We start from the raw sequence: 13,981 nt of genomic DNA, 5'->3' as shown, positions 1-13,981 counted from the left end.
ATTAACGAACGTTTTACTCGCCATCGGTGGAAACTTTTTGCGTGCTGCGAAACGGACTATAAACTCGTTCGGCGAGGAGTAAGAATCGTGTGAAAAGTTTTGACTCGTCCAACTGATTTTTACGGTGCTTTTCGCGATTGCGTCTAAAAAGTCGCGAAAATGTGGGATTATCGATATCTACGAGTGAAATATTCGTGACGCGAATGCACGCGAGGAAAGATTAGACAATCAGAAACCGGTCCCCCTTAGGGAGCGCAAAGAGAGAGGAGCGGCGCAAAGTTTTCATGCATTATAGCTCTGTCACGACGAAGCTTACGTTCGCGAAACTTTGGCGAAATGAGAATTTAAGTTCTTTGTTAGCAACGCGAGTAAAAACGCGTATATTGACAACCACGGTCACGATATTCAAAGGCACGCGAGCGAGGATACCTCAAGCTCGGCGTGCGCTGGCGCAATTTCTACGCGCATTATACGCTACTCGAGACAATAGGGATTGTGATGAATGGACAATATTGCCAAATAATTCTAACAGCCTGTTTGTAAATAAAAGAAAAGTAGCTAACGATATCGGCATTTATTTATGAATATATTTTATACGGACAATTGAATATTGTCAAATAATTAAATCGTTAAGTAATTCTGCGGCCCGCTTGAAAATAAAAATAAAGCAAAGAGCTGATGTCGGTGTCGCATTTGTACATATGAATATTCTCTTATTCAGATGACTGAACATCAAAAGAGAATCATTCAGTATTTTAAATCTTGTATGTAATGCAGGCTATCGATCAAGTAATCCCCTGATTGTTTCGAGCAATGTATTTTATTCAACGTCACAAATATACACATGCAAGTATCTATTTGCAATTCGCATTGACTCGAACGATATTTTTTAGTCCCACATCCGTCATGCAGAATATTGTTTCTCTTTTCATTTTGACTCACCGAAACGACTTGCAGTCAGAGCCGGCCACGTTCCGCTTCAACTCTGTAACAAAAAATTCACATTTTCTTATCAGATTTGACCAACGAGTGCGGACGAGTAAAAGAGTAGTTTACCCTCTGCGATCGTAATTCAAGTCGAGACGGAAATTATATCCCAGCTCTAGATCGCCAAGTCAAACAGAGGACTATAGTAAACCTGTAAACTTACCTTCAAGCCGACTCTGCTTCGCCCGAACCGGATCCTCCGGTGCGGCATCCGCGTCCACCGGATTGCTGTTGCTTTCCGCAACAACTGAAACAGAAAAATAATTTTCCCGGTTGATAACCTGCGGTAGAGAGAGAATATCTTTGATCGGGACCAATCGAAAATACGGATATATTTTGATACGGAATTTTTATCTTTATATTTTTGTTCCAACATTGAAAATTTAAATGGGACTTGAAGCTTTCAAGAGAGCTGATGAGAGAGATGATAAGAGCAAGTTACAAAGGCAAAGATCGTAAAGAGTTGAACACAGATGTGTAGGAAACTTGTAAACTTTACCTTCCGGCCGACCCTGCTCTGCCCGAACCGGATCCTCCGGTGCGGCATCCGCGTCCGCCGGACTTGCTTCCCGCAACGTCTGGAACAAAAATTTAGCGTTCTTGGTTGGTAAGCTGCGGTAGAGAAAAAATGGTTGGTCGGGATGAGTGGAGAATATTCGCTACGATTTTTTTTCTTTATTGACATTGAATGTCTAGATAGGAGCTCTTGAAAGAGCTGACGAAAGAAAATGACAATAAGAAGCGGAGACAACAGTTGTGTGCTCTCGAAAATATTCTTTTACGGATGGACATTTAAATTCAGATCCCGTAACAAGAGTAAACAAACTTGAAAGAAGCGCTGACCGAAAACAAAAAAGGTCGCAGTCTAAGAAGCGATATGACGTTGAATATTCTACACAAGACCAATATTCTCACACAGGAATTGGGAATGATTCAGAATGTTTGATTGAGAACATGATGAATTCGAGATCCACGTCCATGGTTATCGTCCCGTTATCCGTCTCTGTCTGGATCAATATCTTTTGTATATAACAACGCAATAAATAGATAGACAGACAGAGATTGATGAGAGTAATTGCAAATTCATAAAGTGATGATTACTAGTCGGATGATGACGGATTGTGAATGCCGAGCGCGAAATTCCGACTTCTTATTCCCGGAAAATTCATCAAACGTACGCTCTCGTTATCGGAGACTTCCCGCGTAATAAATGATTCCACATACCTGGAAACGTGACGTATCGCTGCCGGCGTTCTGCTTCTCGACTGCTGAAGTCCTCCGGATTTCACTCGCTCACGCTTCTAATGCTGATACTCGCGATTCGACCGTGCAGTTAATGAATGAGATGCCGACGCGATGCCGATTGAGTATCTCGAGGACCGACGAGATATAGATTTCTTTTAATTACACGAGACGGAAGTGACGAGAGCGTCGCGCACGGCTGCTGCTGATGGAATGAGGTCGAATACATGAGGTGCGCGAGTATTATAATACGAAGGGCAAAAAGTGTCTTCGCTCGCGAGCCGATCAACACAATCGGCGCGATGTAAACATTGCGGGCCTCGGCGGCGGTTGAAGCAAGAGAGACTTGCCTTTGAGCGCCTCTTGTTTTCTCGAAGGTTTCGGAACGACGAGGGGAATGCTAGGAGGCCTTTCAATTGTACGCGACATTGATGCACTCTATTTATTGGTTACTGAAAATAAAGAAAATTACTCTGTCGATGCATCGGACATTTGTTAGCTTTATGTTAATTAAAGAGGAATGTATACGATTAGAAAATGTGTTAGCAACTAATTGTACAGAGTGTAAGTTGTTGTGACGCCGTTTTCAGAGAATAATTAAAGATCATGGTAGCGTTAAAGAATGGAATTTCATCCTATGCGAATTTAGTCACGCTCTTATTAAATATTAGTCCTGTATAAAATGTCGTATTTAAAAGTATTGTTTCGCATTCACGAGATTTTGTCGTGAATTCTGCTGTCAGATTGGATCGCGGGTGAATACTTTTTTAATGCGGACGGGGGAAATAAGGAAACGGTGAAAATACCGTTCAAATGTCCATGTCTCCTCCATGGACATCCCAGAAAATTTCGATTTTCTGTACATTGCGATTTTGTCAAACTGACTGCTGTTCAGTTTCTTGATATTTTTAGTATACAAGTTGTCGCTTCTTTAGTTTTTTTTTTTATACCCGTTCTTTAGAAATTTTATCCGGCCATATGCCTCTGAATCCGAAAACGATTAGGAGAAGAAGTATATTTATCAATACGAATATTTTTCAATACGAAAGTTCGCATTTAAAAATTATCGATTGCGATTGAATACAAGGCATATTTGAAACGAATTGAGTCCTTGTTAATGCGAAGCATTCACTACTGCCATCTCGCATTTAACACGATGAAATTTAATGGGAACTAATACTTTTTATTTTCCCTTTCTTCGGATCAGAAAGCAGAATTCAGACGTATTCAAAATGTCAATACTTTTTAATATGTTTCAGTTCGACATTTTATACAGGGAGATTATCCGCTGCGGACAATAACTCTTCTACTTTTCATTTAATATTCAATGATGATAAATAACATTTAATTGCATTCGTTTGGCTTTTTTTATTTCGGAAATAAGAAAATATATACCGGGGTGAGATTTTACCCATGACAACATTAACGTGATTTTCTTTGATGCTTTTTTTAAAAGTTCAAATATTTCGTCGACTCGCGGGATATTTATAATCGGAGTCTCGTCACGTTAATTACGTGAATAACACGTGCTCCTCCGAGCGGATCGAATGCTCACCGACGGCCACTGTCAGTGCCATGAGCGAATGTCCGGAGCGGACGGGATGCTGAATTAAAAAACAAGACGAAGTGAACGGGACGCGGACAACGATACATCATGCGTCTCCATACATGTCAAATTGTTTATTATAGAAGAGACTTTGATACGGCAATATATATTCGAAGATTTAACATTTAATACGTACTTTTATTTTTTCTGCTCCTCCCCCCCTCTCTCCCGCTCTTTTTAGACCACCGGGCATAGTCTGGCATAGAGATGGCAACTGTCATTGCAGCACGGACATAAACCGCCTGAAAGTGGATGTAGCATGGACTTCCACCACATGCAGATTTTACCACCGAGACCTGAAAGTGGATGTACTATCGTAGTTCCCCTCTCAAAATGGATGCAGATGGCATCCTTTCCCAGTGCGGAAAGTCGGTGTCGCAGAAAATGTCGTATTGGCCGCTCTCAGGTTACTCTCTGCTATCAGTCACAATATTCGTTGCTGGTGCCACCTATTGGTGAGAGTTGGAAATTAAGTCGGTATCTAAAGGCCCATCTACAATGGCTGCAAGAATAAGGTTATAAGCGTAAGCAGTAAAGCCAGCGGCATACGGTGCTTGTTTTCGTGCTGGATTACTTGCTGGATGAAAATACTGCGTTCTGATTGATATATTTCCGAAGATGGATGGAAATGCACCAATCAGAACGCAATATTTTCATCCAGCAAGCATTCCAGCACGAAAACAAGCACCGTGTGGCGCTGGCTTAAGAAATGGACCAACCATTATCGATTATTCTTATAATAATCGATTGTGGTATTATTTCCATTGCAGCCATTGTAGATGGGCCTTAAGGCCCATCTACTGCAAGAATAAGGTTCTAAGCGTTTGGCTGTAAGAATAAGGTTCTAAGCGTATTATTCTTATAATAATCGATTGTGTTTGGTTTATTTCTTACTGCTTACGCTTACAACCTTATTCTTGCAGCCATTGTAGATGGGCCTTTAAAGGCTCGTTTACATTAGCTGTAAAGGCTCGTCTACAATAGCTGTAAGAGTAAGGCTGTAAGGCTGTAACGTAAGCTGTCAGCGAATGAAAATATTTCCTTTCGTGTCTTGCAACCTTACAGCCTTACTCTTACAGCTAATGTAGACGAGCCTTAAGAGTAAGACTGTAAGGTTGCAAGACACGAAATGAAATATTTTCATTCGCTGACAGCTTAAGTGTCGTCTACAATGGCAGTAAGCAGTAAGAAGTAAGCGTGAACAGTAAGAAATGGACCAACCACAGTTGATTATTTTTGTCACAATCGACTGTGATTGGTTTATTTCTTACCGCTTACACTTACTTCTTACTGCTTACTGCCATTGTAGACGACGCTTTACGTTACAGCCTTACTCTTACAGCTAATGTAGACGAGCCTTAAGAAGTAAGCGTAAGCGGTAAGAAATAAACTAATCACAGTCGATTATGACAAAAATAAACAACTGTAGTTGATCCACTTCTTATTATTCACGCTTACTTCTTACTGCTTGCGGCCATTGTAGACCACGCTTTAAATGTATTGACCCATTATTTTAGCGGGTTAATAAGGAGCTTACAGTATTCATTAGTCCGTTATTCAAATGAGCCAATAAATGTATGTCTACAACCTTGCTTTAAGAGGATGTAAGCTCTAAGCCGTAAGTGTTAAGTGATGTCATTTCTGTCTCTAAGACATTCCCGCGCAGTATTTAAGCTGTAGCCGTTAGATCTAAGCGAATTGCGCAAAACTCAATTCCTACGGCCTAAAGCGTAGAGCTTAAAGTCGACATATAATTTTCAGCCAATCAGCGAAGAGGATGTTTTGTCGTGTCAAAAAGAATACACCGTTGATCGTGGATATAACCTCGCTCGCCGATATAACCTCCGATTTTGTACTCCATATATTTGTAAAAGATGCACATTCCACGAACACAACACCGTTGTTAGCAGGAGAGCTTGACGTAAATCCATCTTGCTTATGTAGAAAGTAAAGAAACTGCGTGTTTACAAACGCATTATCACTAACCACCAAGTCCGAATAACCCTTCTCTCATTGGCTGATATACGTCATGTTTTATGCCTTACGTTTTAAGGCTCGTCTACATTAGCTGTAAGAGTAAGGCTGTAAGGTTGCAAGGCACGAAATGAAATATTTTCATTCGCTGACAGCTTACGTTACAGCCTTACAGCCTTACTCTTACAGCTATTGTAGACGAGCCTTTAGGTTTATTTAACAGTTTTCAGCTTACAGCTTAGAGCTTACGGCTTAGAGATAAAATATTTTCTTGAAACGAGGTTGTAGACATACACTAAAGGGTGAGCTTATTAAATAATTAAATCTTCAGATCTGTAGCCAATAAAATAATCCGTGCAGCATCTAAAGATGGATATAAAGAGGCTTCAAATATAAGACCTGACTATGAATATGGGTATAAGCTAAGAGACGGTATTGCAGAAATTTCAATATCTCGGATTCATAGCGCTAGTTAAGCGAATCACGAAGTAGCGCCAAAGAAACGAATTACCATGATTGGTCGACTTGATTGCCTCAAATCCCAATCGCGGCGCTGTTAGAGCTATGATCAGTTATAGCGCGGGCTGCGGGATAATGTTGCGTGCGAAAAATTGTCGCTCATGTTTCTTTGTAATTTTGGCTTGCCGTAACTGAGCCACATGTCTCAATCGTCGTCACTGGGAATGCCGAAAGTGAATTATGTGCGTGTGTTACTGTGAATTGTCATTAAATAGCTGCGGGAAGTGAATATCGTGAAACGAGTGAATCGTCGGAACGTCCAGTAAAGTTTTGCATCCCATAACGACATTCGGATTCGCATTACTGAGTTTCATGCTTCTGACTTACTGTACGAGTCTCGCGCGTGGATTCGTCGTTAAACATCGAGATATAGTATAACATCCTTCAATATTTGTTGCAAGTGACGGTTATTTATCGGAAGTGTCAAGTGAAGTTTCGTGAGTTTTTTCGTCATGGCGGACTTCTTGAAGAGCGGTCCATTTTCAACGGAATATTGTACGCGAGTGATGTACATTCAGTGGACTACGTAACATTGAAAATTGCAACCGTCGCGATAACAATGTAACGGACTACAACGTTCAATGTAGGATTCGAGAGGCTGCTGGCGCATCTTTTTCGCAAGTTCGAATTACCAAAAGTAAGTCTTGCACGTGTGCTTGTCGGGAGTAACGAAAGTAAATTTCATATGTTTGTCATGGCGAAATATTGTTAACTAGTGATCGAAAATGAATATCTCGCGAAATCATGTCGTCGGGAGTACCACAAATGAAGTCTCGTGCGTATGTCGCATAATAGCAGAGTTCATCAATAGCAGTATAAATCGTTGTTCTTTATGCTTCCGGCTCGGGGAAGGGAAGAATCTCGTGCGCGAAATATCGTCGGGTGTCGAGCTTTGTACCTGTATGAGTGAAATGAATAAGTATTGTGATAAAGTTTTGCGTTTATGCGATGTTCAGTTTTGTGATTGTGCAAAGTCAAATTATGTTAAAATTGTGTTGCGAAGAAATAGTGTTAAGGATATATTTTATTAAGAGGAATTTCAGGAGCTGTTCAGACGTAAATTTATTTTACATTTGTTTTATTATAGCAATTTAAAATAGTTCGTAATCTCAGTGTCGCATTGTTGCTCCAGCCATTTCATTAAAAATAATTTTGTGTCAATTTAAAATTAAAGCTAACATAACCGTAACATGATACAAAAAATGCAATTAAAAAATAATATTATAACGTAAATATGCTTTTTACTCTTGATATTTACATTAATATTAGTTGATGACATATAAATCCTTAATCTTATATTATTAACTTATTTTATCCAATCCTAAAAAGATAGGATAAAAGAAACAAAGGCCGAAGAAACGATTACACGAGATTCGCATGCTCAAAAATATCTGCTTTCCAACGAGTTTTCACCAAAGTTTTTCAATTTTAAATCGCATGTCGTTGCGATTTGCAAGGATTTTAATTATTTCGAATCTAGATTAAAACCTTATCACTCATATTTCGTTGATTAATATTTCATGACTCGTCATTTTCGCACCTATCACCACGGTTTACCGGAGAACCTTAGTTATTTTGGGTCTAGATTCAAATCTTATCATTCATATTTCGATGATTATTATTCGATGGCTCGTCATTTTCGCGTGTACCTGTCACTTTTCAATCTTTCGTAGCTTCTAACGGATAATCGCAGCTTGATGCGGTTATATATGTAAAAATATGATTTAATATTTTATGCTTTGTATTATTTTATCCAAAGAAATTCTATTCGATGTATTACAGTCATTTTCGTGCACGTGTAAAAGACGTTGATCATAAATAACGTACAATGCAAACGTTAATATATCAATAGTAATACTTTTTACTATTGATTAATATTTTACATTATTAACATAAGACAGTCGTTGTTGACATACGTTATACGTTATATACGATACATTATTGACACATACGTAGATAATGTATTCGTAATAATTTTAACATGTCGTTTTTGTCACACACGAAACTTCACGTTTTATCACATTTTGCATTCCTCATCCCAGTTATCTGGTATTACTTCGCGCCACGCTTGCTTCAGATTCTGCAATAAACATGGCCTCGGGCAATTTGGTATTTGCAGGAGTGACGTTTCTCTGTTTTCCGCGCTTTTTAAATATAAAATCTGCAATAAAAGCACACGCATACATACAAACATCAGGTTATTTTAGCTGTGTTCAGATGTGGCAGATACGTATAATTATTCGGTTGTTGTAATAGAAAGCTGAGGGATATTTAATAAAGCTCGGACACAATCCTCGTAACTACGCTAATTATGTATAATTCCTAGTAATTATGCATGATGATCGATCGCATTCATTATCTCGATTTATCACGGCCCATTGCCAAGTGCAACTAATATCTCATAATTCGTAACGTTCTGAGTAACGTTCTTCGTAACGTTCGTGAGGACCGAAATAGTCGACAGCAATTTGCAATTATAGATTTTGTCCGTAATTGCATCGTAAATTGAAGCAATAATTCTCTCTTTAAATCTACCTTCACTTCTTGATTCTCATTATCGGCATGATGCAACTCGAGAATCAGCATCGCCCCGTATTCTGGTTTGAGGTATTCACTTGTAAATCCCATTGTTCTCATCACGTTGACGATGGTTATGTCGTGAGCGGAATAGAAGTAAGTACGCTTCGATCGCAGCTGAGCATTGTTCCTCTCCTCCATATGTTGTAGAATCTCTTTCACCAACGGACCTGTGCGGATATCGGAACAAGTTTCTGTGATATTTCGTAGCGGCAAGTAAAATCTCGCGACACAATTCGAAACCGATATATCACCGCGGCGATGCCGCGTATATTTTTCATACAACGTACATAACAACGTACCGACGTACCTCCCCGAAGACGTTTCTGAACGACACCGTCGGTGAAGATCGCCAAACTGCGAGCGGCTATTTCGCGCATTTCGTCGTTGTAAAATTTCCGCGTCCATGTCGGAAGTTTCAGCCCATGTTCTTCTTCGATCTCGAGGGTATTATACAGAAACTCGACGTCCGTGATAGTGCTCATATTTTTTCCGGTATGTTCGGTCAGTTCTTTGTAATAATCAGCCATCTTCTCGCCCGATCTTTCTTCCTCCTCCAGATAAGCCTGCTTCAGAGCAGCCGCCAACCGCGGGCATGACGATTTCACCGCTATCAGCTGTAATAATATCGTTATCTTGAAAAATAAGTGTTTTCATTGTCACGTTTCTCATCGTTTTAAGCCGGTTTGTTTGTAGCTGTGCATTATTCGTGATCTTAGAATTTTAAACAAGGTTCAGATTCGTGGATTATCATTCGACATTTTGCACTGCTATTTTTTTTTTTGTAAAATAATTACAAGGAAATCGGAGTTAATCGGAGTTTCATGAGAAACTATAATTATTTGTAAAATTGTAATAAGCTATGAACGTCGATTTGAAGCTTTCTCAGTTTCCCACAACCTTAATATAGCAAAGCGCGCATTTTCCTTTTCCAAATAATGAAGTTGTTAAGTAAATAAAGTATTATAATAAGTATTAAAATAAGAAAATAAAGTAATAAGTTAAGAAAATAAAGTATTTAAGATAACACGCACGTTTTAAGATATCACTTACGAAATACTACGAGATCTAATTTTTGACAGATTGAAGGATGGGTCGCGTACGAAATAATACGAGATCTAATGTTTAACAAATTGAGAAGGATGGGTCACGAAATATCTTATTTGCGTATTTCCTTGTAATCGCATATGAATGGAACGCTAAATTAAAAATCGATATTACTTTTTGCCTTAACGTGTGAGCCTTGAGAAAAACATCGGAACATCGTACGAAATATGTTAATACAGATTATCGTTTTCAAATCCAATCGTGAATCATATACCTTGTCCATCTCTCGTGGTATCGCATGCACTGGAATAGGTGTCCATTCCAAGCCGGACACGAACATGTCCTCGGGACTCGGTGGGAACAATCCCGCGAGAAGCGTTTGTGCCGACATGATGCACCGATCGGCATAGGTGCTACGTACCAACGTGCTCGCACTTTCGTATTTCTTACCGATCGCCTCGCCGTACTCTTTGCGAATCCATTGACCCACGTTGTACAGCTGCAGCATTCCTTTCTGAAAGTATATTTCACCATAAATGATGCACCATACGTCATTACGCGCGCTCAAATCGCGTGTCTTACGAATGATACGATTTATTTTGCTCTGAGAGTCTAGATACATGTACACATGGATTCTTATTTCAAAACATACGTTGTACTCGTATATCGTGCTAAGTATATCGTTATTATCTTCCTCGGCTGATTTACATTATGTACACAAGAGATCTCGGTTTCTAACGGTATTTGCCGATGTCTTGCGAACCTTGGTCATAGCGCCCCAGCCTCCGGGCCAAGAGTAATTTATGTAAGGGTCCTTAGGATAAGTCTCTGTAGGAGTTCGGTCACCATGACGGAACAGCTGTCGAAACAATGATTACTCTCATATGAGGGAAAATGAGGGTGCCGCGAATTGACCGCGTCTCCCTTTATTATATATCTTTCAAGCAGCTTCAAGTCCTCCGGCGAACTTTATATAATATCAGAATTATCGTATGGGTCGAGTCACGAATAACTTCCCACAGAGGCAACAAACATGTAGCTGAACACGTGCGGGAAGAGTTGATGAAGTTATTCACCATAGATGGAAATGCAAGCTATTGTCAATAATGACGCGCATATTGTTGGATCAGATCCTATTATGAAACGCACTTGCGCACGAAATTACATTTACGAACAGAGAAAAGAAGACGGAAGTTACTTATGACTCGACGTGACAAATTAACGTCACCTACTAACAGTACGCGATATGACTGAATAATTACTGTCAACGTATTACTTACAAACACCACCTGCTGCAATGTATCATACTTAGAAGTGGGACTCGCAAATGTTGTATACGCTAATAACATACACCCGATGAAGGTTCCGAGTACAATTACGCTCACGCAAACACCACACTTTCCAGAATGGTAATTTGAGCCTTGTCTTCTCAGCAAATCCATTTGCCCGGTTATACCGGCACCGCGATGATCCTGAAATTTATTCGATCGGAGATTGAATCGTGCATGTATGAATGACTAGTGTAACATACATGGTCTGTTCTCTTTAGCTGTACTGCTGAACTGGTGCAATAAGTTAGAGTGAGAAAAAATATAGTTGTTTCACTTTAACTTAAAAGAACAGACTCATAGAGTAAATCAATCGTCTGCATTGAGAAATTCGTGTTGCTCAAAGTTATTTTCCTCGAAACTTGTCCGGCCTTTATCTTAAACCGTAGAATTCTGGAGTGTAATCTAGATTGTAACGTCGTTTTGCTGATAACTATATTATCACTTGGCATTCCATGTGTCTCAATGAAAAATAAAATACTTTCTCGAATGTTTCTCGATCGTGCTAGTAATAATTATACGTATACTTAATTATTGTTAGCATATGGGGCATATTCAGCTCAAGATAATGAATTAAAAACAGATATGTACGTACTAAATATCGCGTTACATATAATATTAAAATAATGTGTGAGCGTAAATAAAAATAAATAAAAAGTCAATATATAAATGAAATAAAAATAGCAGAAAGTCATGTCTAAAACTAAAAAAAAGAGAGAAAAAATCCTTCAACTTTAAAGCGAAAAATAAGAGTAAAATCGAAGAGATAAAAAATTTACGAATTGGTGAAATGATTTTATAATCACAATTCGTAATACCATCGACTCGATTAACCCATTAAGGCCCATACTTAAAGTATTGAAAAAAATTTTTGTAAACAAATTGTTGTAAACAATTTTTCAACCAAATTGGAACACCAATAATCATTGCTAGGACCCATGCTAGAAACTCAATAGTTACTTTTTTCATATCTCTACTGGTCTAGGCATGGGCTGGAGCAAGCATATATATATAGAGATTGTTTGTAATTTTTTAACAACAAATGAAGCGGAAAATAAAAAATGTAACACATGTTTCTTTAGTGATTTTTCTCGTAGAATAGATTGGGGCGGTTAGTTTATCTGTAAAATTTTAATTTTTCTTAATTTGTTTACAACAATTTGTTTACAAAAATCTTTTTTCAACCAATTTGAAGCACCAATAGTCATTGCTAGAACCCATGCCAGAAACCAAATAGTTACTTTTCTCATATCTCTACTGGTTTAAGCATGGGCCTTAATGAGTTAATCAAATGATAAAAAACCGTTTGATGAGAATAACAAGATAAACGTTGGGCTAAGCTATTCGTATTCATATTCAGCGTCGTATCCAATTTATTTTAAAATTTTATAATGATGGTGAATCTGCTTCTCCTCATATCGCATCGAACCACAAATAATTCCTATTTTATTACTGTATAAGTTTATGTTTTCTTAGGACATATTTTACGATAAAACCCAACTGTAGTATCTATTTGTCATTATTATCAACGACTTGTATCCTCTCGACTAACAAGCAACTTATTGATCTTTCCGACGAGTCTAAAAAAGAGAAAAGGGGAAAAGAAAACTATATATTTACCTCGTGATAATCTATACGATCGATTTATAACTCGACCCGATATTTTGGACGTTTAATACGTTTCGAGAAAGAGACTGAGTTCACTTTAAACCATAACGAGATCACGGTTCGTATTCTGAACACTAAATTTAGCCCTAAATACACCCGATTGATCTTTGAACTGCGACAATATTTTACATATAACTTTCACAACAATAACAAATTCACAACAAATATAGATTACTGAATAAGACGGCCCGAATTAGACGACTATTTAACGTTGAATCAGGAACGCAGATTCGCGTAGTGTAGTTTTACCCGTGATAACCTCCGTTATACTTACGTAGTTTTGTATGATGTCTCTCTTTACGATACTCTCGTCTCTCTCGACGCGCCGCACCCGACTGGCGTCTACGATATGACGTTATCGACTCGCTGCCGAACACATGAAAGCAGCCTGGCTTATCAAGCGTGAGCAAAGAGTAGGAGACAACACGAAACACATGTGATGTCTGCGCGTCATGCAGCGCGAAGTCATGCGAGCCGAGCACGCTTCGTGACTGCGCGATTCACGAGTTGGCGAGCTCGATGATCCTGCATTAACGAGTCTTGACTGGGAAATGTGGATAGGCTGCAGCGATGCGCGTTGCGCTCACCATACCACGCGTTTCGTGCGTGTAACGCTCATGTCTCTCTGCGTGTGTGTGAGTCTGCGGTTACACGCGGTTACACAGCGTCACACTTACGTAAATTCTGTGACAAAAACGGGTTTCTGCGACGTTTCGGCACTTAATAGAAATGTCGAACGTCAGTTACTTAACGACGGCTATACACCAATGAGTCAGCTTCTTCCTGTGATTCGTGTAAAACGATCCTGCTCAAGGATCGCGCTGTATCTCGGATTGGAACAATGCCGAGTCACACACGGCGATACCGTTGACGATCTCCCATTTGCCGTTGACATTCGATAGATTTGACACTATTGACGGAATCGTCCGCGCGTGTTAACAATAGTGCGAGTGAAATGTTATTTCGAGCATATTACGGAAACGACAGACATTGTTCAAGGCTGAAAGAGAGACTCGCGGATTATGTTCCTTGT

General features: G+C 39.1%; 1 protein-coding gene across 1 annotated transcript; it reads right to left on the bottom strand.

Moving 5' to 3' along the window:
* Positions 1–7,400: 7,400 nt before the first annotated feature.
* Past1 (putative achaete scute target 1) lies at positions 7,401–13,445 on the bottom strand. The gene is made up of 7 exons (XM_011153460.3): positions 13,223–13,445; positions 11,233–11,424; positions 10,716–10,811; positions 10,227–10,466; positions 9,216–9,522; positions 8,864–9,075; positions 7,401–8,489 (listed from the first exon to the last, which is right to left on the bottom strand). The coding sequence occupies exons 2-7, from the start codon at positions 11,392–11,394 to the stop codon at positions 8,346–8,348; spliced, it is 1,161 nt and encodes a 386-aa protein (XP_011151762.1). The 5' UTR covers positions 11,395–11,424; positions 13,223–13,445; the 3' UTR covers positions 7,401–8,345.
* Between the last annotated feature and the right edge of the window lie 536 nt (positions 13,446–13,981).

This window comes from Harpegnathos saltator, unplaced genomic scaffold, assembly GCF_003227715.2.
Source record: "Harpegnathos saltator strain DR-91 unplaced genomic scaffold, Hsal_v8.6 scaffold67, whole genome shotgun sequence".
In the NCBI taxonomy this organism is placed as follows: Eukaryota; Metazoa; Arthropoda; class Insecta; order Hymenoptera; family Formicidae; genus Harpegnathos; species Harpegnathos saltator.
The sequence above is the reverse complement of the archived record's forward strand: the minus strand, read 5'-3'. Positions and strand labels throughout refer to the sequence as shown.

Coding starts and splice junctions, on each gene's coding strand:
- Past1 (XM_011153460.3), bottom strand. CDS start 11,394: ATGGATTTGCTGAGAAGACAAGGCTCAAATTACCATTCTGGAAAGTGT. Junction 10,812..11,232: donor CATTGCAGCAGGTGGTGTTT/GTAAGTAATACG, acceptor TTGTTTCGACAG/CTGTTCCGTCATGGTGACCG. Junction 9,076..9,215: donor TCAGAAACGTCTTCGGGGAG/GTACGTCGGTAC, acceptor ATATCCGCACAG/GTCCGTTGGTGAAAGAGATT.